Genomic DNA, 25,279 nt, shown 5'->3' with positions numbered 1-25,279 from the left:
TCCTTTGAAACTCTTGCCAATTTTTCATTATCTTTGTTCTCATTTTTTTAGTCACTTCTTTGTACATTCGTATCTACGTAGGTGTATTTATATTGTTTACACCTATTTATTCACATAAACTGTCAGATGCAACTTTCTTAAATTGTTAATCACTTTTGTGATGGTTGATGTGACCTAGACTAACTTACCATTGACCCTCTGTTAAAAAAGGGCTCGTTTATTTAATAAGACCTGGAGGGAACCACTGTATTTAAGGTTATTTCATCCAATAAACGTGGTTTTGTAGAGGATGTTTATAGTTGTAAATGTAATTATTGTAGCTGGCACAGTGAGATCTCTATTTAGAAATAATATTAGGAGACACTTAATGATCAGCCTGTATAGTTATGTTTCTCTTTCTACTTTTCAAAAACTTTTCCTGGATTTATATATATTTGTGCACATGTGTGTGAGTGTGGGTGTGTGTATATTAGAAAGAAAGTTCAGAGAGGTAGCAGAGATTATTTTTGAAAGTTGGAGAAAGCAGAGTTGGCAGGATGAATGATGGGCCTGTGTTTACGTATCTCATTGGTAACAGCTGCACTGAAAAGTTGGGCGTCTCAGTTTCTTATCTGCCACTTTCTTACTGTACTTCAGAGTTGGAGGCATTCCATTATCTGAAATGAGTGAATTGTCCTCTTTTTTTGAATATCCGGTATAATTTGTATTTTCTTTTTAGTCACTCAAAATCGGTGATTTTTATAGTATACCGATTGGATGCATATTTGACACCTAAGCAATTGTGTTCTCTCACTTTCTTAGATTCAAAATATGTGAGTTCAGCTGACTAATTAGTGGTCTGGATTTTTTAAATCATGGTAAAACGAAGACAATAAATGATATGTTTCCTTTAAAAATGTGTGTATTTGAAAACAAAGATAAAATGAAAGGTAATCCTATGTATTATAAGCAGACTAAGTTGCTTATCTACCATGGACACAGGACATTACTTTTATAGTGTCAGTTTTTGATAGTAATTTTTATATAGCTACATTCCAGGCTTTTTTGAACAAAAGAGTTAAAATTAATGTTGAGGCAAATGGTAGACAGTTACTAATCAGTGATTAAAACCTTTGTTTGCAGATATTTTACATACAAAAATTTAGACATTTATATTCAATTTACCTAATTTACAGATATGCTACTCTTAAAAAAACTTCTTTTTATAAGCTAATATATTATACAAGCCAAAATCCTATTTATTTTCTGGGCTAGCATTTGTATCTAAGGTGCTGTTATGGAAGGATGACTACTGATTTCCCATCTGTTTCAGTTGGAGAAGAGTCATGCCAGTTGTATTCATTGCTCATTTTGGGTGAAAACTGAGCACATATCTAACTGCTTTTGAATATATGTTGCCCCTGAAGCTAGGTACTTTATTCTTCTAACACTCATTTTCAATTTAAGTGGAAAGCATATCAGAATGCTTTCTGTTAGTGACTGTGAGGATTGACACACACACAAAGGAGAAACATTTAGGAAAGCTGACTTCTGTGATTTCTTTCTCTTTTCTTTCTTTTTTTTTTTTTTTTTTTTTGACTAAGCCCTCATTCTGTCACCCATGCTGGAATACATTGGCACCATCTCAGCTCACTGCAACCTCCGCCTCCTGGGTTTAAGCGATTCTCCTGCCTCAGCCTCCCGAGTAGCTGGAATTACAGGCATGTGCCACCACACCTAGCTAATTTTTGTATTTTTAGTAGAGACGGGGTTTTGCGATGTTGGCCAGGCTGGTCTTGGACTCCTGACCTCAGGCGATCCATCCACCTTGGCTTCCCAAAGTGCTGGGATTACAGGCATGATCCTCTGCACCTGGCCGACTTAGGTGATTGCTTACTTATTTTATGAATGGTCGTACGAACAGAGAAAACTGATGTAATCTGTCCTTTGTAGTTGTTTGCTGTTTTAGTCCTCATTTGAGATAATTGGACTTCATTCACTTCTGAAGTGTTTATTGAAGCCAACTTGTGTGAAAGGCATCTGTCCAAGGAAAAGCCAGATAAACATGAATTCTCGTCAAAGTGGCCAAATTCTTTTTTCTCATGTAAAAGGAAATTAGATTTTTTTATTAGATGCTAGATTTGGTAGCTGAGGTTTAACATTACTGAATCGCTTCTTGTTTAAGACCTTGCCAGTTTGCCTTACTTTGTAGCACTAAACTCAGCAAAGCAGATTGCTCTGTAGAAAAGGGATGCTGATGTCCTGTTTGATGGTGATGAACACACATGTAATTGCTTGTAAAGCCCTGGAAGTAGCTTAGATGTTTTTAACAAATTGTGTATTCAGGTTTTCAAATAATTACAATGAAGATTTGCTACCAGATTTTGTAGTATGTATGTATAACTATAGTAGTGAAGTCTTGGTCTTAGAAATTTATCAGCTTTTTAGTATATTTATCTTGTAAGTATATTAATGTTATAGTCTGTTTTGAGGTTTATATAGTGGACTTACAAACTCAGTTAATTGACCTTTATTGGGTAGGATTAAAAATGTATTTTTAACTTCTTCACGTGAACATTGTTGATTATGTTAGCTTTTACTTCACTGGTTCTTATTTATCTTCATTCAAAGCTCTACTTTAAAAAATGTAGTAATACAAATGTTGATTGATGTCCAGCAAGATCAAATATCACATTACTTAACTGGATTAATTTTGCAGCAGACCCGGCATCCACATCCCTCTGGAGTCTGCTGTCTTTCCCCATATGCCTACTGCTTCCTTTGTTTCTGCTCTCCAGGCTTTAAATGTGCTTTGCTGTCTCACTTCTGCATCTTTGTTCATGATAGACCCCTTCACGCTTAAGTGGCTTGTGTCTCCTTTTTACATGCCTACAACTGATCCCATCTTCAAGGTTTAACTCAAGCCCCATCTATACCAGGAAACTTTTCTGACTTCTGACAAGTCTATTTCCGTGACCAAACTTCGTTAGGCTCCTCCAGGCCCTCTTCTTAAGTAGGCGTCACCCTTGGCCCCCATCCTTGACAGGGCTGCACAGACCAGTTTTAGCAAGAGTCTTGCTTAGTCAGTCTAGAGAGAATCCCCTCACCCTGACGTCTGATCACCTTGCCTGCCCTCAGCTGCTATGCCCTGTTGTCAGGACATAGGAGGGTCTTCAACTGAACATTTGGATATAGTTTCTGTACCTGGGTTCATAGAGCAACATCTGCTAGCAGAATTCTCCTGGAGATGATTTGATTGGTTGTTTTCTGTCAATGTAAATAGAGCACTCAGTAAGAGTCATGTTATGTCAGCTTAGCAAGAATTCCTTCTAGCCTTGATGTCTCCTGTTAGTAATTTTCCATCCACCAATCCCCCAGCCTGCTTCTGTCTATAAGTCCTCACTTGTTCTTTGTATCCTGAGTTGACCCTAATCTTTCTTTCCCCATTTTTTCTTTAACACTTCTTGCATGATTCAGTTACTGCCTTGCTTGGTATCTCTTTTAATTCCTCATATATATAAATTTATTCTTCAGTACCTGTTGGAGTTACAGCTTCTTCTCTCCCAGAGTTTGGCGAGCAGGAGGGAGTGTTACAGCTCTTTTACCCTCACAGTTTGGTGAGTTCTGAGTTCTTGTCTCATGACCAAGAGGAATGAGGTACACAGACACTGGAGAATGAGTAAGTCAGAATATAATTTTATTGAGCAACAGAAGGAAAGCTCTCAGCAGCGAGAGGGGACCCAAAAATGGGTTGCTGGCTGCAAGCCTGAGGCCAGGGTTTTTATGGGCTTAGAATGGTCAAATTTGTGCTGATTGGTTTATGGATGGGCTTGGGAAGATCACCATTCAGAAAGAGGTATGATAGTGTAAAGAACCAGTCGGGGACTGAAGTGAAGGCTTGGCCTGGGACCAGTCAGGAGCTGAAGTGAAGGCTTGGCCTGGGGCCAATCGGAGGCCGAGTGTACTGAACGAGAATGGACATTCTCACTCCGGTCACTGGACTGTATCTGGAACTGATAGTTTGGTGTTCAGACTTCAAAATGTCCTTAGCTTGAAGGTCGAGTTTCACTGGGAACCCATTCCTGTCTGTCTAGGAATTTGTCTGCCTCCTTTTGCTATCAACAGTACTGTAAATAGATGCTCAATTAATAAATGTTACCTGTGTAATGATTGGAAAATGTTTTGGAACATTCCAATCAGGCTAAGGTTGATGAGACAAGACTAACAAATGGACTTTGGGATAGAGATTTGTTGTCAGGACATAGGAGGGTCTTCAACTGAACATTTGGATATAGTCTCTCTACCTGGGTTCATAGAGCAACATCTGCTAGCAGAATTCTCCTGGAGATGATTTGATTGGTTGTTTTCTGTCAGTGTAAATAGAGCACTCCCACTGGACTGAATTCCAGCCAGGCCATCTCGGAGGTACTGTGCCCCATAGGTTCTGCCTCCATGTGCCTGCCCAGTCTCTACACTGCTTTCTCACTCAGCCTTCTGTTGCCTAGCTAGCAAGATTGCTTTCACCAATAAATCAAAATGCAGGAGTCATGAAACATTATGAAAGAAATAAGTGTTGGGGTCATTTTCCTTACAAGGAAGGTGTGAGCTTATTGGAACTTAAGGCTTCCTGGGTGATATGGTTTGGCTGTGTGTTCCCACCCAAATTTAATTTTGAATTGTAATTCCCAGTGTTTGGGGAGGCACCTTGTGGGAGGCAATTGGATCATGTGGGCAGATTTCCCCGTTGCTGTTCTCATGATAGTGAGCGAGTTCTCAGGAGATCTGGTTGTTTTGAAAGTGTGTAGCACTTCCCCCTTCGCTCTCTCTTCCTCTTGCTCCACCAAGTGAGGAACGTGCTTGCTTCCACTTCGCCCTTCTGCCATGATTGTAAGTTTCTTGAGGCCTCCCCAACCATGTTTCCTGAACAGCCTGTGGAACTGTGAGTTAATTAAACCTCTTTCTTATAAACAACCCAGTTTCAGATATGTCTTTATAGCATGCAAGAACAGACTAATACACTGGGTTTCTACTTAAGCCCATCCACTAAAAGGATATATTATTAAACCACAGCAAAATACGTGACCAATTATAAAAGTTCTATAGAATGTTGTTTTTGGGAAAAAAATCTACGTATGAAGAAAACCTAGGAAATATACACACATGTTGAAGAATTTAACTCTGAATAGTGAGATTACTATTGGGGAAAAATTTTTCTGTACTGACCAAGTATTCTGCCATAAACATGTATCAATCAGTGTTATTCTAAAATATATTGTCATTCTAAATATATTGTCATTCTAAAATATATTGGTTTATTTTGACGTTTGTAAAGAATGATTAGTTGAAAACCTCCAAGAATAGTGACACTACTTTCAGATTAAATAATTTGATCATGAGTGTCTTGAAAGAAAAAACAGTTATAAACAGAATACTTTTGATGAACGAAGGAGTAGTATAAGAGTGTGGACTACACAACTTTCTTCTTTGGTTCATGCTTTAATTATTGCAACCCCACAGATAACTTAGGAAGTCTGACCACCTAGATCCAAATTGTGAACCTGCCTCTTCTAGTTGTGTGACTTACAACAAATTATTTAGCTACCTTGTGTCTCAGTTTCTTTATAAAGTGAAGATAATGATAGTATCTGTCACACAGAGGTATTAGCGTGATTAGATGAGACAACGTAAATAAAATCCTTGGCCCAGGTCCTGCCGCATAGTGGATACCTGAACATCAGTGCTAGTTTTGCTTTTACTTTAATTTTAGAGAGAGGGTTTCACTCTGTCACCTATTCTAGAGTGCAGTGGCAAAATTATAGCTCACTACAGCCTTGAACTCTTGGGCTCAAGCGATCCTCCTGCCTCAGCTTCCCAATTAGCTGAAATTAAAGGTGTGAGCCACCTCGCCTGGCTCTGTTTTTGAATTAAAGACTGTTATCTTGATTTTAAATTTATTGACTGTGTATAAAGCCAGTTCATTCAAAATCAGGCTGATTTGTACTCTGGCCTGCTTGGTAGGTTTTAGAAGTAATACTGGCATAGGTCTTCTCTTCTCTTCTTTTCTTTCTTTCTTTTTTTTTTTTTTTTTTGAGATGGAGTCTTGCTCTGTTGCCCAGGTTGGAGTGCAATGGTGCAATCCCAGCTCACTGCTACTTCTGTCTCCTGTGTTCAAATGATTCTCCTGCCCCAGACTCCAGAGTAGCTGGAATTACAGGCGCTTACCACCACGCCTGACTAATTTTTGTGCTTTTAGTAGAGATGGGGTTTCACCATGTTAGCCAGGCTGGTCATGAACTCCTGACCTCAAGTGATCTGCCTGCCTTGGCCTCCCAAAGTGCTGGGATTACAGGTGTGTGCCACTATGCCCGGCCAGCATAGGTCTTTCTTATACCAGTTATATATAACTCTTAGAATTTTTTTCTTTTTAAAATCTATTTAGCTCTTCAGTTATATATGAAGTAATATAAAACCTGATCTTCAACATGTGTAGGTAGTTCTTTTTCAACTTTATATTTAATTGAATAGCTTTTTAACTTGATAATGGTCTTGCCTATAAGACAGTCCATTTTAAGTGACACCCTTATTTTTAGGAGAACAGACCTTTAGATTCAGGTAATCAGTGATGTCATATAACATTGTTCTCTAATCCTTTTTTGTCATAAAAGGCTTAAAGTAAATAATATTGGCTTTTCTTGATATTATTTTTAATTTCATTTTGAATATATTCAACGGTAACATTTCCTATAAGTATGAAAGTAATACATTTTTATTGGGGAAAATAAAAATCACTAATAATCCTCTTGTCTTAATATCTCTCTATTACTTTCACCAGGCTACTGTGAAATTTTCTTTATTTGTTCTCCAAGGGCCTTTGCAGGCAACCAGAAAAAGAAAATACTAGCTTAAAATTGTGGTTATAACTTAAACTTGAGGGATGTGTATGTGTGTTTTGGTCTCTATTAGAATGGGTGGAGAAGAGTCTGAACTCTGAATACCCCTGCCTTAATGACTCTCGAGGGCTGTTTTAATTGTTTCTCCTGCTGTTCTAAGCTTCAGTTAATTTCATATAACTATTTTTGAATGCGACATGCAAAATCTCTAGTTAATACTATTTGGCAATTAGTAGTACTTGTGGACTCCTCAGAGCCTCATGGTGGTGAATCAGTGATGTGATTTTTTTGTGCATCTCATTTCACTGCTTTGGAGATGCTTTTTTCATGAGAGTGGAAACTTGACTTTTCTTTTGTGATCCTGGATGTGTATGCCTCTGTTAGAGAAAGGCGGGGCATTTATGACTCTGCTCAAGAAACAGGAACAGAATGCTTTAAACACATCTTTGGACCAGGAGGCTTGAAATGCTGTAAAGTTGAGCATCAGATTTGTCTGTTTTTCTTTAATCCTAGCTCATGCAATGATTCATTCTCGTGATGCTGTATATGGCTTTTAAAACAGAAAATTAGGAATGAATGGATTTGACTTTGATTTTTAGATACAGTATGAGATGTAGTATGTAAGAATTAGCAAGAGTGTAATAAGTAATCAAAGACTGAGGAAAAGTGATAATATCAAGAAGTATATCCATTTCTTTTCTGCTTTTCTAAAACAGTTTCTGTGGGAAAAAAAGCTACTACAGATAAAAATCTATTTGAAATGGTAACTTGACCTCAGAAGGAGAAAATTTGATTTCTCTAGAAACGTAAAATACAGGTTTTTCAAAGACCTTAGTAATGTGTTTCTCCAGACAAGTGTGCTTGAAAGTAGGACCAGAGAAAAATGAAAATACCTCCCCCTCCCCTCCCCTCCCCCCCTCCTCCCCCTCCCCCTCTCTCCTCCTCCTCTTCTCCTTTTCCTTCTTCTCCTCCTCTTCCTCCTCCTCTTTCTCCCCCCACCCTCCTCCTACCTGGCTTCCTCCTTCCCCTTTTCTTCCTTCTTCTTAATTTTTGTTATTTGGTGTTTGTTTGCCTTCACAGAATTCCTTTCTTCACGGTTTTCAGTGTATGTGGGTAGTATATGGTATGTGTGGCATTATATGGTACATGTGGGTGTTATGTTTATGTATAAAAACTTATAGAACTAATTAACATAGTAGGTTTCAAATCTCAGTATGTGTGAAAAATCAATCTGAAAAACTCATAAGGAACTACATTTACTTATTTTTTATGAAACTATCCCATCTCATCAAACACGGCCCTTCTCTAGTAATTTCAAGAGTATGTGCAAACAACTACTTTTTACCTCTGTGGATGACTTGGGGATTTTTCCTGTGCTTTGCCTTCTTTTGATAAAGTGTTTGGAGTTCTTCCATTCATTCCTGGTCCTTGATAACTTTGCCTTACTTTTGTTTAGAATTTTTCCTTCTTTCATCATGCATTTTGGTTGCTTGGTACTTTCTGTCTTCTCTGTTAGCTGGTAATCTCCTCAAGGGCTGTATGCATGTTACTTCTTGCTCCACCTGGAACAATTCCTTGCATCTAGGAAGTATTTCTCTTCAAGATCCTGAGAAGTATACAACCCATAGCCCTAAAACTCCAGAAGGTTAATGTATTAAAATGGATGATTAAAGTCTCTCAAAACCGAACAATCAAACATCAAAGCAGATAAGCACAAGTCATCTCAATGAGAAAAGTGGAAGAATTAGAAACCGAGTGTGAGCTCGGCTTTAAAGTTCACACACACAGGGTTCATGGGGGTAGAAAGGTCACAGAAGAAGTGCAAACACTCACCCCTGATATCATTGCTTCCAGGGAGAGTTAGTTTCAGGCATGAAAGTGCAGAACAAATGTAGATGTGAATTAAATTAACAAATGTCTTATGACATTTGATAGTACTTTGGTTCTCTTTGGAGTTCTGATTGAAGACTTGAGATGACTGTTTCACAGAATTTTAAAGAAATTTGGAGTTGAAATTGTTTCATCACTGTCCATGATCTTTGAGGATCTATGAAAAATTGGAGAGGCGTTAGCAGTCTTGAGATGTCCAGACCTTTACAGAAGACGATAAATCTATGAACCAGAACTGAAGGAAATGGTGTGACATTCCCCTTGCACACTCTTCTTGTTCCCCCTTCTCTAATGAAAATACTGTTCCAATGGTTTCTTCTCAACAATTAGAAAGCAAAATAGTGACAAGAAGTTAGTAAAAAAAAAAAAAAAAAAAAAAAGTCATACTTAAATAACCTTAATTCCTTGTTTGGATCAGATTTTTAAGCTAGTAGACTTGCAGAACAGTGCAGCTATTATATATCTGCTTATTTTTAAAATGTTGCTAAATGTTCCCAGTTATGTTCTGGTAGATAAGAGGATTATAGGCAGTTGGATGATGTGCTGTTGCTGGTGGTGGATCTAAAACAGGCTATTCAGCTATACCTAAGAGTAGTAAGTTTTCCAGTAAGGTGCTGTTGCAGTATTTCTTTTACGTGGTAAGGACTTGGCTCATTTGTTTACCACTGAGCTTTCAACTATGAGGACACTCAAAATAGTTGAAAAACTTTTGAATGTTTATAATAAAAAGGAGACTTCAGTTTTGGAGAGACCAGGCAAAGGAAGAGAGGCAGTGAGAAGCTGGTGTTGGAACCTGAAGGTTTAACACAATGATTTTCAGTCCTGGTTGCACATTAGAATCACTGCGGGTGTTTTTACAAATACAGATGCTAGGACTCTACCCCACACCAGTTAAATCAGGGGCGGAGCTAGGCATTGTTGTTTCAAATCTCCTCTGGTGATTCTGATATGTAGCCAAGGTTGAGGACCTGTACCTAGTCATCTGTGCAGCTGCAAAAGCTCAGCCCATCCCTCTCCAGGCTTTGCCTAGTGCACACAGGGGCAGCTGTGCTGAGCAGCAGCCAAAACAGTAGCCCCTTTTCCACTGCTTCCAAGAGACTGCCAGGATGGAATCCTCTCTGCCTCACATCACTGTGTCATATCCCAGGCACTACCCAAAGTAAAAAAACTCCCTGATCATCCACTATGCCTCAGACTGCACCCTCATATTCTTCTTCCCTTTTGTTTTTAACCATTTGCAAGTATCATGTTTCTTAATGTGTGCCCCACACTGTCCCTTTCCTCTATCCTTTAGGCTCTTTCCATGTGTTCTAGATATAGAACATCATTCTCTGATCAGGAAATTCCTACATATTCTCTACCTCTTCTCTGAGTGTTTACTTCTGCTTTAACAGAAAACTGGCTGTCTCTTGCAGTCCCCCAAGTAACTCATAAATTTATATGTCTGGCCTAGATTTTTCTACTGAGATCCAGACTCATAAATACCAATGCTTCCTTTATGTCTCCAGTTGGATGTTCCCAGACTAAGATCTTCTTCCCAAACAGAACTCTTGATACTTTTTGTCTAAATTTTTCATCCTTTAATTTCACTCATTTCAGTAAATGATACCTCCATCCACTTAGATGCTAAAATCAGGAAGTAATGGAGTCATCCTTTATAATTTCCCTATCCCAATTCAGTTTATCCTGACAGCCTGGTTGTTCTGTCTTCAAAATACCATTTTCCTTTTTTCCCATTGCTCTTACCAGTACCCTGGTAAGAATAGCCACCAAGTTTCACCCAGAACCCCACAACAGCTTTCTGACTGCCCTTCCGGCTCCCACTGTGTGCTCCTGCAGGAATTCTCCACACCATAGTGAGTGAGCTGCAGACACAGAAGTTAATCATGCTGTTACCCTTCTTAAGATCTTTCATTGTTTTTTGTATCAGTCCTTTATGCAGCCCAGAAGGCCCTTGGTGATCTGGCTCCTGTCCTTCTCACTAGCTCTTCCACCCACACCTCACTAGCTCTATCCTTCTTCCCCCCATTTTTTCTTTCCCTTCCTCCTTCTCTTCTTCATTTTTGTTTAACACATCACGTTCCCACCCTCTGAGCTTTTGTGCAGGTTGTTCCATCTGCCTGGAATGTTCTTGGTTTATTCTTTTATCTTCCTTTTTTCAGCTTAATCCTTTCATGTAGAATGTAAAAATTGACCTCCCTTCCTTCCTTCCTTCCTTCCTTCCTTCCTTTCTCTCTCCTCTCTCTTTTCTCTCTTTCTTTTCTTTCTCTCTTCTTTTCTCTTTTTTAAGAAATGGGCAGCTGGGCGTGGTGGCTCACGTCTGTAATCCCAGCACTTTGGTAGGCCGAGGGGTGGATCACGGTGAGTTCACGTGTTCGAGACCAGCCTGGCCAACATGGTGAAACCCCGTCTCTACTACAGATACAAAAAATTAGCTGGGCGTGGTGGTGCATACCTGTAATCTCAGTTACTCGGGAGGCTGAGGCAGGAGAATTGCTTGAACCCGGGAGGCAGAGGTTGCAGTGAGCCGAGATTGCGCCATTGTACTCCAGCCTGGGCAACAGGATGAGACTCCGTCTCAAAAAAAGAAAAAAAATATAAAAAGATGTGCATGCTGTGTTGCCTAGGCTGAATTGTGTGGTACAATCATAGCTCGCTATAACCTTGAACTCTTGGGCTCTAGTGGTTCCCCCACCTCAGCATCCTAAGTAGCTGGGACTACAGGCATGGCCACCATGCTCAACTATTTTTTAAATTTTTGTAGAGAGGAGTTTTGCTGTGTTGCCCAGGCATGTCTCAAACCCCTGGTCAGAAGTTATCTTCCTGCCCCAGCCCTCCTATTTCTCTTATATAGCGTGCTGCGATTTTCCCTTATCACACTTATACCAATGCATATTGTATTCTTTAAAAAAGAACTTATTATAGAAAATAACTAGTAGAGAGTATAGTCATAAACTTCCATGAAGCCATCACCCATCTTCAAACATGGGCAACTCATGACTGATCATATTTCATCTATATTCATTCCCTGCAATTATTTTGAAAGAAACCCCAGGCCTTATATTACTTTATATTAGATTTATTTTTTGAAAGATAAGCATTGTGTTTTAAAACACACTACAATACTATATGATAACATGTAAAAAATTAAATGGTTCGTTAATATCAACTATACAGTGTTAAAATACACTTTGTTTGAATCCAGAAAAATTGAGTCTATACATTGCAATGAATTGCAGTTACATGTCAATCTTTTAGTCCATGGGTTACCCCTACCATGGCTTTTTTCCCCTTGAAGTTGATTTGTTGAAGAAACAGATTAATTTCTCCTATAGAGCTTTAGAAGTCTGGATTTTCCTTATTGTTTCCTAATGGTGTTATTTAACTTGTTCCCTTATGCCCTTTAAATAAGTAGTTAGATTTAGACTTGGTCAGAGTCTAACTGTTGATAATCTACTAAGTGATTATGGTTAGCAAAATGGTGATATTCAAATCTGTCTTTCCGTCTTCATTTGTTACATGCAGTGCATCTATAGAGAAACTTCCTCAAAACAACTACAATATTTAATTATACTGAGGTACAGTGTATATGAAAGAGTATGAAAGGGAAGGAAAATGTTTGATATATTCTGTATTTAGAAGGTTTTAAAGTAATGAAATGATTCTGTAATACCCTCCAAAATGACCAATTAGGTTTTTTGTTTCATTTTAAAACTTACAAATTTAAACATACTTTATATCTTTAAATTGCAGGTATTATTTTACTAATGCACAAATTGTCTAATTTGACAAATGGGAGCCTCTGGAATCTCTTTGACATGCCTCAGTCATTTTTGTACTTAGATGTTCTGTGTCTGTTTCCTTGGCTAAACTATTGGCTCCTTAAATGGGGGGACTTGTCTGTATTGTTTATCCTTTACCCCACACACAGACTCACAGTCTCTCAGTTAATATTTATTGAATAAGGGGTGGGATATTAAAATTTCATTAAGTGCAAGGCTGTCTTATAGAAGAAGACCTAGTTTAGTCTTTGTGGATTCAGATCTTGAATCAGAGAGTAAAACTCACAGGAAGCATTTTTGTCTCAACATAAGGAAGAACTAAATAATTTGAATTTTTATAGAGGAGTTGGGGTTCCATGAAAATGTTTTAGGGACTACTTTGATCCAAGCAGTGAGAGTACAAGGATAGACCATCAAGCCAGTGAGGATCTTTTTGTCTCCTTGGGAGCCTGGATGATTACTGAGGTTACTTTTAATTGTAAGATGATAAGACCCTAAAATCCTTTGTTGACAGATTTTATTTTTAGAAAGGTGCAAATTTGGGTGATTTAAAATTGCTGAAATGTACATAATTTAATTTTTTCCTATGAACATTATATGCCACTCTAATATTATGTTTCTAAGTATTATGAGTTTGTATATTAGATAAAGCATTGATAATGATTAATCATGCTTTAGTAGCAATCAGTTCTTTTTATAGGTAATAATTGTTGATTGAATATGCCCTTTCCTCATTTCATTCAATCTTTTTGCATTGTTAGTCACATCCTAATAAATAGCCATTATACTATTGTTTTATTAATCTTTGGATTTTATTCAAAAAGAAATTAATGTGTCCATTTTTGCTTTGGTTGGTTGTACTTTTGAGGTTTTACTAAAGAACTATTTGCCCAACTAATGGTCTGAAGCATTTCCCAATGTTTTCTTTTAGTAGTAAGCTTCTACAAGCAAACAATCAACAAAGCGAAGACACAGCCTACAGAATGAGAGAAAATACTTGCAAACTGTTCAACAGACAAGGGATTAATAACCAGAATACATAAGGAACTCAAACAAATAGCAAAAACAAAAATCCCCCCAAACCCCTAAAGATCAATTAAAAAATGGGCAAAACATTTGAATAGACATTTCTCAAAAGAGGAGATACGCATGTTCAGCAGGTGTATGAAAAAATGCTCAACATCATTAAAAATCTGAGAAATACAAATCAAAACCATACTGAGATATCATCCCACCTCAGTTAAAATGGCTTTTATCTGAAAGACAGGCAATAACAAATAGCGATGAGGATATGGAGAAAGGGGAACGCTTGTATGCTATTGGTGGGAATGTAAATTAGTACAGCCGCTATAGAGAACAGTGTGGAGGAGCCTCAAAAAACTAGAACTACCATATCATCCAGCAGTCCCACTCCTGGGTGTATCTATCCAAAGGAAAGGAAATCAATATGTGGAAGAGATACCTGCACCCCCATGTTTATTGCAGCACTGTTCACAATAGTCAAGGTATGGAATCAGCTTACAAGTGTCCATCAGTGGATGAGGAAGATGTGATAGATAATACACAATAGAATATTATTCAGCCATAAAAAATAATTAAATATTGTCACTGGCAACGTGGGTGGAACTGGAGGACATTAAGTTCGTAAATAAGCCAAGCACTAAGACAAATAGCACATGTTTTCACTGATATATGGGAACTAAAAAATTGTTCTCATGGAGGTAGAGTAGAATGATGGTTACTAGAGGTTGGCAAGGGTAGTGGAGAGATGGAGGATAAAGAGGGGTTGATTAATAGGCACAAAAATATAGTTACATAGAAGGAATAAGACCGTTTAGTAGCACAATAGGATGACTATAGTTAACAATAATTTATTGCATATTTCAAAATAGCTGGAGGAGTGGATTTGAAAAGTTCCCAACAGAAAGAAATGATAAATGGTTGAGGTGGTGGATGCCTCAATTATCATAATTTGATCATTACACATTGTATGTTTATATCAATATCATATGTACCCTGTAAATATGTACAACTATTATGTATCCATAAGTTTTTGAAAAAGAAACGAATTTAAGACAAACTAGTTTTAGTCTTCTTCCACTTCTCTCTGTATTACTTTGATATAGATTATGACAAGGTGTGATTACTGACAGTTTACCTTGAAATTCTAATTTATTTTTCTAGAATAAAGTATAGTAGTTAGCACTTTTAGGATATTCCTGAAGAGTAAACATTAAACAGTGTTGAGATGACTTCTTATTCACACCTGAATAAGAATTGAATTTAGATGACAGTAACAATGTCATGAATATTTAGTTAAGTTTAATTTTTGAAATATGTATGTAATACAGTATAGTGAGCATTTTAACTAACATATAAAGAGGGAATTAATAAATGAAACACTATTAGTATAACTTTAAAAATATTTTAATAACTTTGCCAAAAATCTGTAAATTCTTCCGAAAATACTGTCCTTGCCCTACTCCAGCATTCTACTGTCACTCCCTCCAAAGTATCTACATTTCCTTCTATTGCCTCTAGGCCAATACTGCAAGGAAACAAGAGCATTGTATATGTCTGTACTTGGTATTATTTTCCTTTGCAGTTTCTCTTGAGACAAAATCATGATGGAAGAGAGAAGAAGAATATATTAAATTTCCCAGAGTATATTAAATTTATTTTGGGTATATTGCTTTAATTTCCTTCATATCCTCTAGACATAATTTCTTCTAGGTGTTAGTTAGCACATGGACACTGTTTTCAAAGATGACACAGATAATATTTGTAATTTTTTTGTGTGTGCTAAGATATTCTATTAATTTGAAGTAACTAATGGAATGGTCGACCTTTAGGCTTTCCTTTGAGAATTTTTTTCCATAAGGAAGTTCTCTTTAAGCATCATCTTTTGAAACTGGAAAATGTACTTTGAGCTAAGTGGGGAGTTTTCCTTTATTGTTTTTGCAAAACATTAAATGGACAAATGAATAGGTGAAAAAATAAATAGGCTGTTTTATTTATTGATAACTTCTCCCAGCACTATGGGAGGCCAAGACAGGCAGATCATGAGGTCAGGAGATGGAGATCATCCTGGCTAACACGGTGAAACCCCATCTCTACTAAAAATACAAAAAAATTAGCTGGGCGTGGTGGCGGGCGCCTATAGTCCCAGCTACTCGGGAGGCTGAGGCAGGAGAATGGTGTGAACCTGGGAGGTGGAGCTTACAGTGAACCGAGATCACGCCACTGCACTCCAGCCTGGGCGACTGAGCGAGACTCCATCTCAAAAAAAAAAAAAAAAGAAAACTTCTAGACCTTGCTTTACTCCCACAAGAAAATTTTATATTTACAAATTTAGGGCACACAGATGTGTGGACAAAGTTTCTGAAATTGACAGATTTGGATTTGTGCTTTGTGCTTAGAAACAGTTTGAAAGTTGGATCCCCTTTCAGCCTGGCTCTACCTGGCTACCCAGTATCCCCATGTCCTGTGCATGGAGATATTCTCCCCACTCCTGCCCAGTGCAGTTCTTCCTGGTACAGCACTTTGGAGTTCGTACGGCCTGATGGGCAGACTAAAGCAATGAGTCACGGCTCCTTTGGGCTAAGCTGGGAATGACAGTTTTTGGAAAAATAAGAGAATAAGCATAAAGAATCTCTGAAATAAAATGGCTCTGTGTACAGCTTAAAGCAACTACAGGCAAATTTGGCAGTAACTGCAATAGAACGTTCTGTAGTAATATTAGCACAATTTAGAGCCCTTTTTATTTACCTGAATTAACGTCTCCACTGGCAATCAAGCCCTGATTGCCTTCTATTCGTTAGCCTTTGATTTAATTAATAAGACTTGTTGAAGAGGGATCTTCAATGTTTTTCTGTAAACAGCTCTAATTTATTGATTCAATTTGAATTTTGTGATTATTTCAAGTTATTTAAATCAACGTTTGAATTATATGTTTTAAGTTTTCATAAAATAGGTTAAATCCACAAGATAATTAGAAGACACAGTATTCATTTTGTTTTTCATACAGTAATGTATCTTTTTGATATCTTTAAAAATTTCCATTTTGTAAATGAGTTAGTAACTTAGACTGTCAAATATTTCAGGTCATATTAAAGTTTAAAATAAGGCTGGGTACAGTGGTTCACACCTGTAATCCCAGCACTTTAGGAGGGTGAGGCAAGAGGATCACTTGAGCCCAGGAGTTCAAGACTATCCTGGGCAACATAGTGAGACCTTTTATCTAAATTTTTTTTTTTTAAATTAGCCTGACGTGATGGCATGGCTCTGTAGTCTCAGCTACTCTGGAGGCTGAGGTAGGAGAATCTCTTGAGCACAGGAGATGGAGGCTGGGGGCTGCAGTGAGCCGTGATCGTGCCACTGCACTTCAGCCTGGACAACAGAGTGAGACCCTGTCTCAAAAAAAAAAAAAAAGGTTTAAAATATACATGAACAAAAGGTAGACTATTAAAAAATTTCCTAATGTTATCTTTTCCACAGCTATCTTTTCTAAAAGTGGACCCAGTGACTTAACATTTTTACTAGGCTTTAAAACTGAGAGACTCAGTAGTTGTTGAGTGTTGAGATATGTAGATAAAAAGTAATTAAGAAAGGAGAAAGTCACAATGACTCTTAGGTTAAAGAGCAATTTGATAATCAATATGATTCTTAATGAGAAACCGATGAAGCAGTCGTAGAAAAGGGAGATGCTGATTAGTGGTCTGTGCTCAGATTATTAAAGGTTAGTGAGTGTTTTGAAACATGTCTGCTGGGTGCAAAAAGGTTAATTAACAAAGCATTCTACAAATTCTTAAGGAATATAAAAAACTTAAAGGAAATAAAACTTTTCTATATGTAGATGCAGTAAACACAAAGAGACCACACCTTTTATTTGTAAAAAGAAAATAAACATTTAAACCTAACATGAAAGAAGATGTTGAAAACTTTATAAAATGTTGGTATTTTTGAAATTTTTTGGAAATAATACTTTTAGTAATTTATTCTGGACTTATTTTGCAGGTATGATGAGGAAAATGTTAGTATACTATTATAACAGTATTAATATTCACCCAGTGAAATATTTTGAGAATCTACTCTGTGCCAAGAAGGTCCTAGATACTGGGCACATATCAGTTGATAAAACAGAAAAAGACCCCTTCATTTCTGGAACTTACAGTGTAGTATATATTTTAAGGAGATTTTAGTTTGAAATGATGTAATACATAAAATCTCAGTGTCATGAACTGTTGAGATGATCATAACTTATTAAAAACAAACACTTGGAGGTTCAATTCATGGAGAATTCAGAATATGAATTCCATGAACCTAGGTCTTGTTTTTTTATGCAGTTATCATAGAAAATATTTTCAAAGACCTTTTTCACTACGAAAATAATACAAATTAGTCAATGAAATTACTTAGGGGGAATCCATCTTTAGTTGCACTTAAAAAATGAGTGTTGATTCAATTAAAGGCTGGTGTCCTTTCAGTGTGTTACAAGGCAATCATAGTTTCATGCCTGAGAATGTGCTTTAAGTACACAACCTACAGAAGCATGCGGTTCCTATATTCCAGAACTCAGTTCACAATACGTGATACATACAAGTTAATGCTCTCAAGAGAAATGGAAAGCTCTGCGGGAAAAAGGTTGTGTGTGTTTTATGGGTGAGGGGAAAATATCTGTAAATGAGGGGAAAATTCCAAGCAGTTCCTGGAATCAGTTACTGCCTCCTCAGGGAGCCAGTGATGAGCTCAACTGGGCTGAGAAAAATTCATGCAGTTATCAGCACTAACTGCATCCCAGCCTCAAGCCCCGCCAAAGTGCTTAGTCCTAAAAGATGAAGTGAAGAATACAAGGTGCAGTCTCCAGCTGAACCCCATGTGCATAGTAATTTTTTTTGCCTGCATCTGGGTACCTAGAGCACAAACAGGATTAGAAAAATCAAGAAAATATACTCAGGAGAAGAGTTTGCAGAACAGAAAAGCAGCAGGCCTGTCCTCTCTGCTAAAGCAGAAAGAAAAAGAAACACAACTCCTAACCTTGAGGAGATGGTACGTTGTGGAGCCTTATAATCAGGTCTCCCTATCCCATTACTGTAACCAATAATAATGTATTTCCACAATCAGTTCAATGAAAAATGCCACTAGGATGGTTCAACTATGATGAATTCCTTGTTCTTTTGGGTTTTATGTCTATGGCAATTTTTTGAGCGAAAACAGACCAAATAGATGTAGGTTTAAAAAAGAGACATTCAAATTCTTTCAAACTCAGGCACTGGATTCTCCGGCCCACATAAGTTCTCCTTTGCTAGTTCTTTAACCTCTAGAGATTTTTGGTAGCCATTTAAATTGCAACAAGAGACCATTTTTGACCTATTAAATTGGCAAAATCAGACACTGAGAACATATAGTGTAGGTGAAGGAGGAGAGGCAGAGGAGCTCTATTTGGTATAGGAAAGGATACCAAATATTTATATTGGTATCCTCTATGTAGGATGCTTCTCCAATATTCATCAAAATGGAGAGCAGAAATGCACATACCTTTGACCTTGCAATGGCACTTTTAGGAATTTAACTTACAGACATATTTTTACAGGATGGAATTACACATACAAGAATATTTATTACATCATTGTAGTAGCAAAATTTGGGAACAAGCTACATAGCTATCAATAGAGGACTGGGATTAAATTTAGTATGCTATACTCATACATAAGAACACCCTGTGGTTTTCTAAAGCAAAAGGCAGTTTTCTTTGAATTTATGTCACCAAAATATGTTGTTAAGTGTAAACAATATAGAGTATACTCTGTATTGTATGCTACTATTTGTGTATTTGTGTATATGTGTATATTTATGTGTATATATATGTGATACATATACATGTAAGTCTATATATCTTGTATCTTTTACATTTTTAATACAGTTGTCTCTCCATATTTGAGGTTTCTGTATCTGGATTCAACCAACTTTGGATTGAAAATATTTGGGAAAAAAGACAGATAATATAACAATTAAAATGATATGTGTGAAAAATACAGTATAACAACAATTTACATAGTGTTTATGTTATATTAGGTATTATAAGTACTCTAGAGATGATTTAAAGTGTATGGGTGGTGGGCACAGGTTTTATGCAAACACTACAGCATTTTATGTAATAGACTTACACATCCTCAGACTTGGTATCAAAGGGGATCCTGGAACCAATCCACTGAGGATTATATATGTGCTTTTGTTTTTTCCTATTTTAATTAACAAACAAACCAAATAAAGTATGGTTCTAGGCCCAGTGTAGGTAGAAAATAGAACACTCAAGGAGGGGACTAATATAGATAGTCACGTCTTTGATTGATGACAGAATTGACTGGATAAAAAGTTAACTCCATAGCACAATCTTACTTTTAATTGGCGCCAACACATATTTAGAATGTGTCTGGAAGGACCATCTGCTTTGGATAGGTCTTGTGTAATCTTGTAATGGTAAAATATTCATAACTTTTTTGATGACATACTGTAATATAAAGCACAACTAGACCAAATATAATTTTAGGAGGTTGTAGTAAAAAAGAAAAAAAAAAAGGAAAAAATGGGAATTTTTTCCTTTTTTTTTTTTTTGAGAGAGAGAAGAATATCAAGTTTCTGTCCTTGGGAATTGAATGACCTCAGCTAAAGACTGAAAATGAAGACATTTCAGCAGAAGGAACAAAGAGGGAGCTATTGGAGAAACAAAGGAACAGAGTTATTTTTGATTGCATGATTTTTAATTAATCTGAGAATAATTATCAAGTGTGGTGATTTGGTTAAATACTAGTTTCATTCTGGAAGGAACACAGTGAATCACAGAAAACTTCAGTTAAATCTTGGCCTATGCAAGTATGAATATTTAAAATGTGAATATTTATGATGATGATACAGAATTCCCAGCCAAAACTAACCTTGCTTTGGTGATATAATTGAGTCACTGACATTTTTAGCATAAAAGTGAATTTATTTAGTTATATAAATTATAAGGAAGACAATTAGAACTATAATGGGCACAAATTTTCATGGATTCACTTATCTTTCATTTCTCATAGGGTAAATGGGAAGTTGGTAGCTCTGAAGGTGATCAGGCTGCAGGAAGAAGAAGGGACACCTTTCACAGCTATCAGGGAAGGTAGGTACTTTTCCTTGTTGATATAGCTTTTGTGTTTCTGTGGTCCCCGTAGCTATTTTAATGTTATACACCTCTGAATATGCTGAGTTTTAAAATTACACGATTGTATCTTTCATTAAAATGTGTAAACTGAAATTTAAAAATCAGTATCTCTTGTAGTCATGTCAAATCATGTTAAATCAAACAAGATTATCTGCTGTGTGCTCAGATGTGGAATAAAATGCTGTGCATTAATGGTGAAGCTATCTATATAATTGAGGAATTTTGTATGTCTGCTATCATTTACAGAGTTCCTTAGATACATATTAGTTTAACATTATTCTGTATTGATGATTTTTAAGAAAAAATCTTTAAAAATGGGGATTTGTCATGCCATCTTACTAGTCATTTGACTTTCTTTTCTTCCTTTGTTTCTATCCTTTACTGTACTTTTATTGGTTTTTCTGACTGGAAGAAGATAACATAGACATTCTTTGTATATTAGGGTCATTTATGTTGTGATATTTTCCTCTAGTCTGTTATTTTCTAAAATTTCTTTTATAATATAGTTATTTGCTACATATAAGATTTTATTTTTTATTAAATTAAATAGCTCTATCTTTGCTTTGTTACCTGCGTAGAAAGGCTTTTGTATTCCAAGAGAATAAAATATCCTTTTTTTAAATTAGTGGGAACTTTTCAGTTCAGTTTAATAACTTTTAGGATAAGTAGGTTTACCTCTACTACATTTTTAAAAGTGCAGATTATCTTGACATAAGACTTCAGTTTATTTTTGCATTGAAGGGATCACAGCTATTATTCTGTTCATCCATAACAAGATAAATTGGTGGTTTGCTGCAATAATTTATCAAGGTATTGATGAACTAAATGTGGTCTGTCACTGCTTTGGTTTGTTTCCCACAACTATTGATATGATTTACATGTATCATTTTTGAAAATCTTGTTTCTATTTCTACTCTCTCACCTCTTATTCTCCTTTTCATTCAATTTTAATTTTGTTTCCATCATTTATCTTTAGTGGAAACTGTTCTTATAAAGTTCATCAGTCACTTGCTTCTTGTCAAGTCAAATGTATACCTCTCTGTCTTATTTTACCCAGCCTTTTAGCAGATTGCATGGTTGAAACAGTCTCTTCTGTGACATAAGATTTTCCAAGTAGGTAGGTTTTTCTCTTAGGCTGACCCTTTCTCTGAGTTAGGGGGAGTTTCAGGACAGGAGAGGGCCTCTTTTTTTTTTTTTTTCTGAGACAGAATCTTGCTCTGTCACCCAGGCTAGAGTGCAATGGCACAATCTTGGCTCACTGCAACCTCTGTCTCCCTCGTTCAAACAATTCTCCTGCCTCAACCTCCTGCATAGCTGGAGGTTTTTACAGGCGTGCGCCACTACACCTGGCTAATTTTTGTGTTTTTAGTAGAGACGGGGTTTCACTGTGTTGGCCAGGCTGGTCTCGAACTCCTGAAGTAGTGATCCACCCACCTCAGCCTCCCAAAGTGCTGGGATTACAGGCGTGAGCCACTGTGCCTGGCTTTTTTTTTTTTTTTTTCTAATAAGCACTCTGTCCTAGGTGATATTATTTATTTCGTGAGTTTAAAGAGCAGCTTTAAGTTGATATCCTACACATGCATCTCTTTAGCTAAGACCTTGTCTTCATCTCTATTTCATATATCCACCTGCCTATTTGGCATCTTCTCTTGAATACAGTAGTATATAAAAAGGATAATACATCACTACCAACTGAGATTCATTTCAGGAATACAAGGCTAGTTTAATCTTTAAAAATCAATCATTGTATGACAGTCATCTCAGACTTAACACATCTGAATGGAACTCATGATCCTCCCACTATAATTGAAACCATGTTCTCCCTGTATTAGTAATAGCGGCATCCAGTGCTTCCTCTACCCAAATCTAGCCATGAACAAGCCCTGTTGATTACCTCTCTAAATGATACCTGAAATCTGTCCACGTTCTGTCTCTCCACTGCCACCCCCAGTCCAGGATACCATCGTTCTTCCTTGGACTTCCGTAATAGCTTCTTAATTATACACCTCACGTCTCTTGCCTTATTACTATCCCTTCTCTACTCTGTTAGCCGTATAATATTTTTGAAAACTAAAATCATCTTACGTCAATCCCCTTATTTAAAATTGCTTCAAGTCCTATATGACTGATTTTCTTCAAACATGCTACCGAGTTTCCTGTCTCAGGAATTTTACACATGTTCTTCCCCATGGCTGGAATGCTCTTCCCTGGCTCTTTTTAGATTTAGGGGCCAATTCAAACATCCCATTTCAGAGAGGGTTTCTTCGTCCATTTATCCAAATTAGTGGCTGACCATCATTTTATGCTTCTTTATGCTCCACATCACACCCTATTTTTATTTCCATTATAATTCTTATTGGAATCTGAAATTTTCTTTCCACTCTGTAAGTATATGATCTTAGTGAGGTCAGAGACCTTGTCTGATTGTTCACTGCTGTACCCTCAACATCTAGCATGGTAATCACTCTACAATAGTAAGTGACTTAAGGAAAATCATTAAGTTAGAACCTATAAATATGACAGATTATTAGATATAGTCTGTTCCCTCAAGGAACCTGCCTTACAGGTGGGAGGTAGAACATATAAATCATAAGTTGAAGAATAATATGTGGTAGCATATTAATGCCAAATTATTTATAAAAGATTGTGAAATCTAAAAGATTGTGAAATTATTTCTAAAAGATTGTGATTTTTAAGGAAATTCTTCCATTAGTGATGGGAGGTAAAGTGTTAGCTGAGACTTGAATTAGGCATAAGATAGAAAGACAGTAAAGAGTAGATTGAGGAGAAGTGTTCCAGACAGGTATAGAAAAGGAGCTGAGACCAGAAAGCTCAATGCCTTTGCCAAGTGCAGTGAACAGGAAGAATAGTTAAGATCAGGAGTTCTCAATTGATAGGGTGGGAGGGATGGGTAATTATTGCTCCATAGAAGTGGCTTTTGTCATCACAATAATTGAACAATGCAACCGATGTTTAGTGGATAAGAGCTTGGCATTTACATGAGAAACTCTAATACAGAGGGAGGCAAACTATAGCTTGGGGCCTGCTGTCTGTTTTGGTAAATAAAGTTTTATTTGAACGCAGCACTCCCACTCATTTATGTATTATCTGTGGCTGCTTTCTTAGACAGAGTTGAGTACTTTTGACAAACTGTATGGTCTCCCAAACTTAACAGTATATGCTATTTGGCCCTTTCAATAAAAGTTTATCAATCTCTGCTCTAATACAATAAACAATTGTCTATCGGGGGAAACCAGCCCACAATATTCAACATGAATCCTTTTCTATTTTTCCTAAGTGTCAGCTGGTCTGAGAAATAAAGGGAAAGAGTACAAAAGAGAGAAATTTTAAAGCTGGGTGTCCGGGGGAGACATCACATGTCAGCAGGTTCCGTGATGTCCCCTGAGCCATAAAAGCAGCAAGTTTTTATTAGCGATTTTCAAAAGAGGAGGGAGTGTACGAATAGGATGTGGATCACAGAGATCACATGCTTCACAAGGTAATAAGATATTATAAGGCAAATGGAGGCAGGGCGAGATCGCAGGACTGGGGCGAAATTAAAATTGCTAATGAAGTTTCGGGCACGCATTGTCATTGATAACATCTTATCAGGAGACAGGGTCGGAGAGCAGACAACTGGTCTGACCAAAATTTATTAGGCGCGAATTTCCTCATTCTAATAAGCCTGGGAGTGCTACAGGAGACCAGGGCTTATTTCATCCCTTATCAACAACCGTAAAAGACAGATGTTCCCAGGCGGCCATTTTAGAGACCTCCCCTTGGGAACGCATTCTCTTTCTCAGGGATGTTCTTTCCTGAGAAAAATAATTCAGCGATATTTCTCTTATTTGCTTTTGAAAGAAGAGAAATATGGCTCTGTTCTATCCGGCTCTCGGGCAGCCAGACCTAATGGTTGTCTCCCTTGTTCCCTGAACGTCGCTGTTATCCTGTTCTTTTTTCAAGGTGCCCAGAGTTAATATTGTTGAAACAATTTGTGCAGTTAACACAATCATCACAGGGTCCTGAGGTGACATTCATCCTCAGCTTATGAAGATGACAGGATTAAGAGATTAAAGACAGGCATAGGAAATCACAAGAGTATTGATTGGGGAAGTGATAAGTGTCCATGAAGTCTTCACAATTTATGTTCAGAGACTGCAGTAAAGACAGGTGTAAGAAACTATGCAAGTATTAATTTGGGGAACTAATAAATGTCCATGAAATCTTCACAATTTATGTTCTTCTGCCATGGCTTCAGCCAGTCCCTCTGTTCAGGGTCCCTGACTTCCTGCAACAATTGTCTCATGTCCCACAAGCTTTTTTTTTAATGTCCTACTGGTCATTCATGAAGGTGAAAAATCTGTTTATATTTATGAGCCCAAACCCAACTATTTTGCATATAAACAAAATATGCTGTGCACAGATTTAATATATACCAAACTATCCAGGAATACAACTACAGTGTAAATCCTGGGAAAATTGTATTGTGTTTTGTTTAAAACTTTACAACTTGTTCATATTTTGGAAAAATTCCTTAGTGG

At 37.0% G+C, this 25,279-nt stretch overlaps 1 protein-coding gene across 7 annotated transcripts in view; it reads left to right on the top strand.

Annotated features, from left to right (window-relative positions):
* The window catches only part of CDK14 (cyclin dependent kinase 14), a 592,881-nt gene that overhangs the window by 168,528 nt on the left and 399,074 nt on the right, over nt 1–25,279 (top strand). For all 7 annotated transcript variants that reach the window (XM_054495986.2, XM_063667603.1, XM_054495990.2 and 4 more), the window contains one exon: nt 20,617–20,696. In XM_054495986.2, the coding sequence (XP_054351961.1) occupies nt 20,617–20,696 (80 nt within the window). The remainder of the gene's footprint in view (nt 1–20,616; nt 20,697–25,279) is intronic.

The sequence above is a fragment of the Pongo pygmaeus genome, chromosome 6, assembly GCF_028885625.2.
Source record: "Pongo pygmaeus isolate AG05252 chromosome 6, NHGRI_mPonPyg2-v2.0_pri, whole genome shotgun sequence".
Lineage (NCBI taxonomy): Eukaryota > Metazoa > Chordata > Mammalia > Primates > Hominidae > Pongo > Pongo pygmaeus.
The sequence above is the reverse complement of the archived record's forward strand: the minus strand, read 5'-3'. Positions and strand labels throughout refer to the sequence as shown.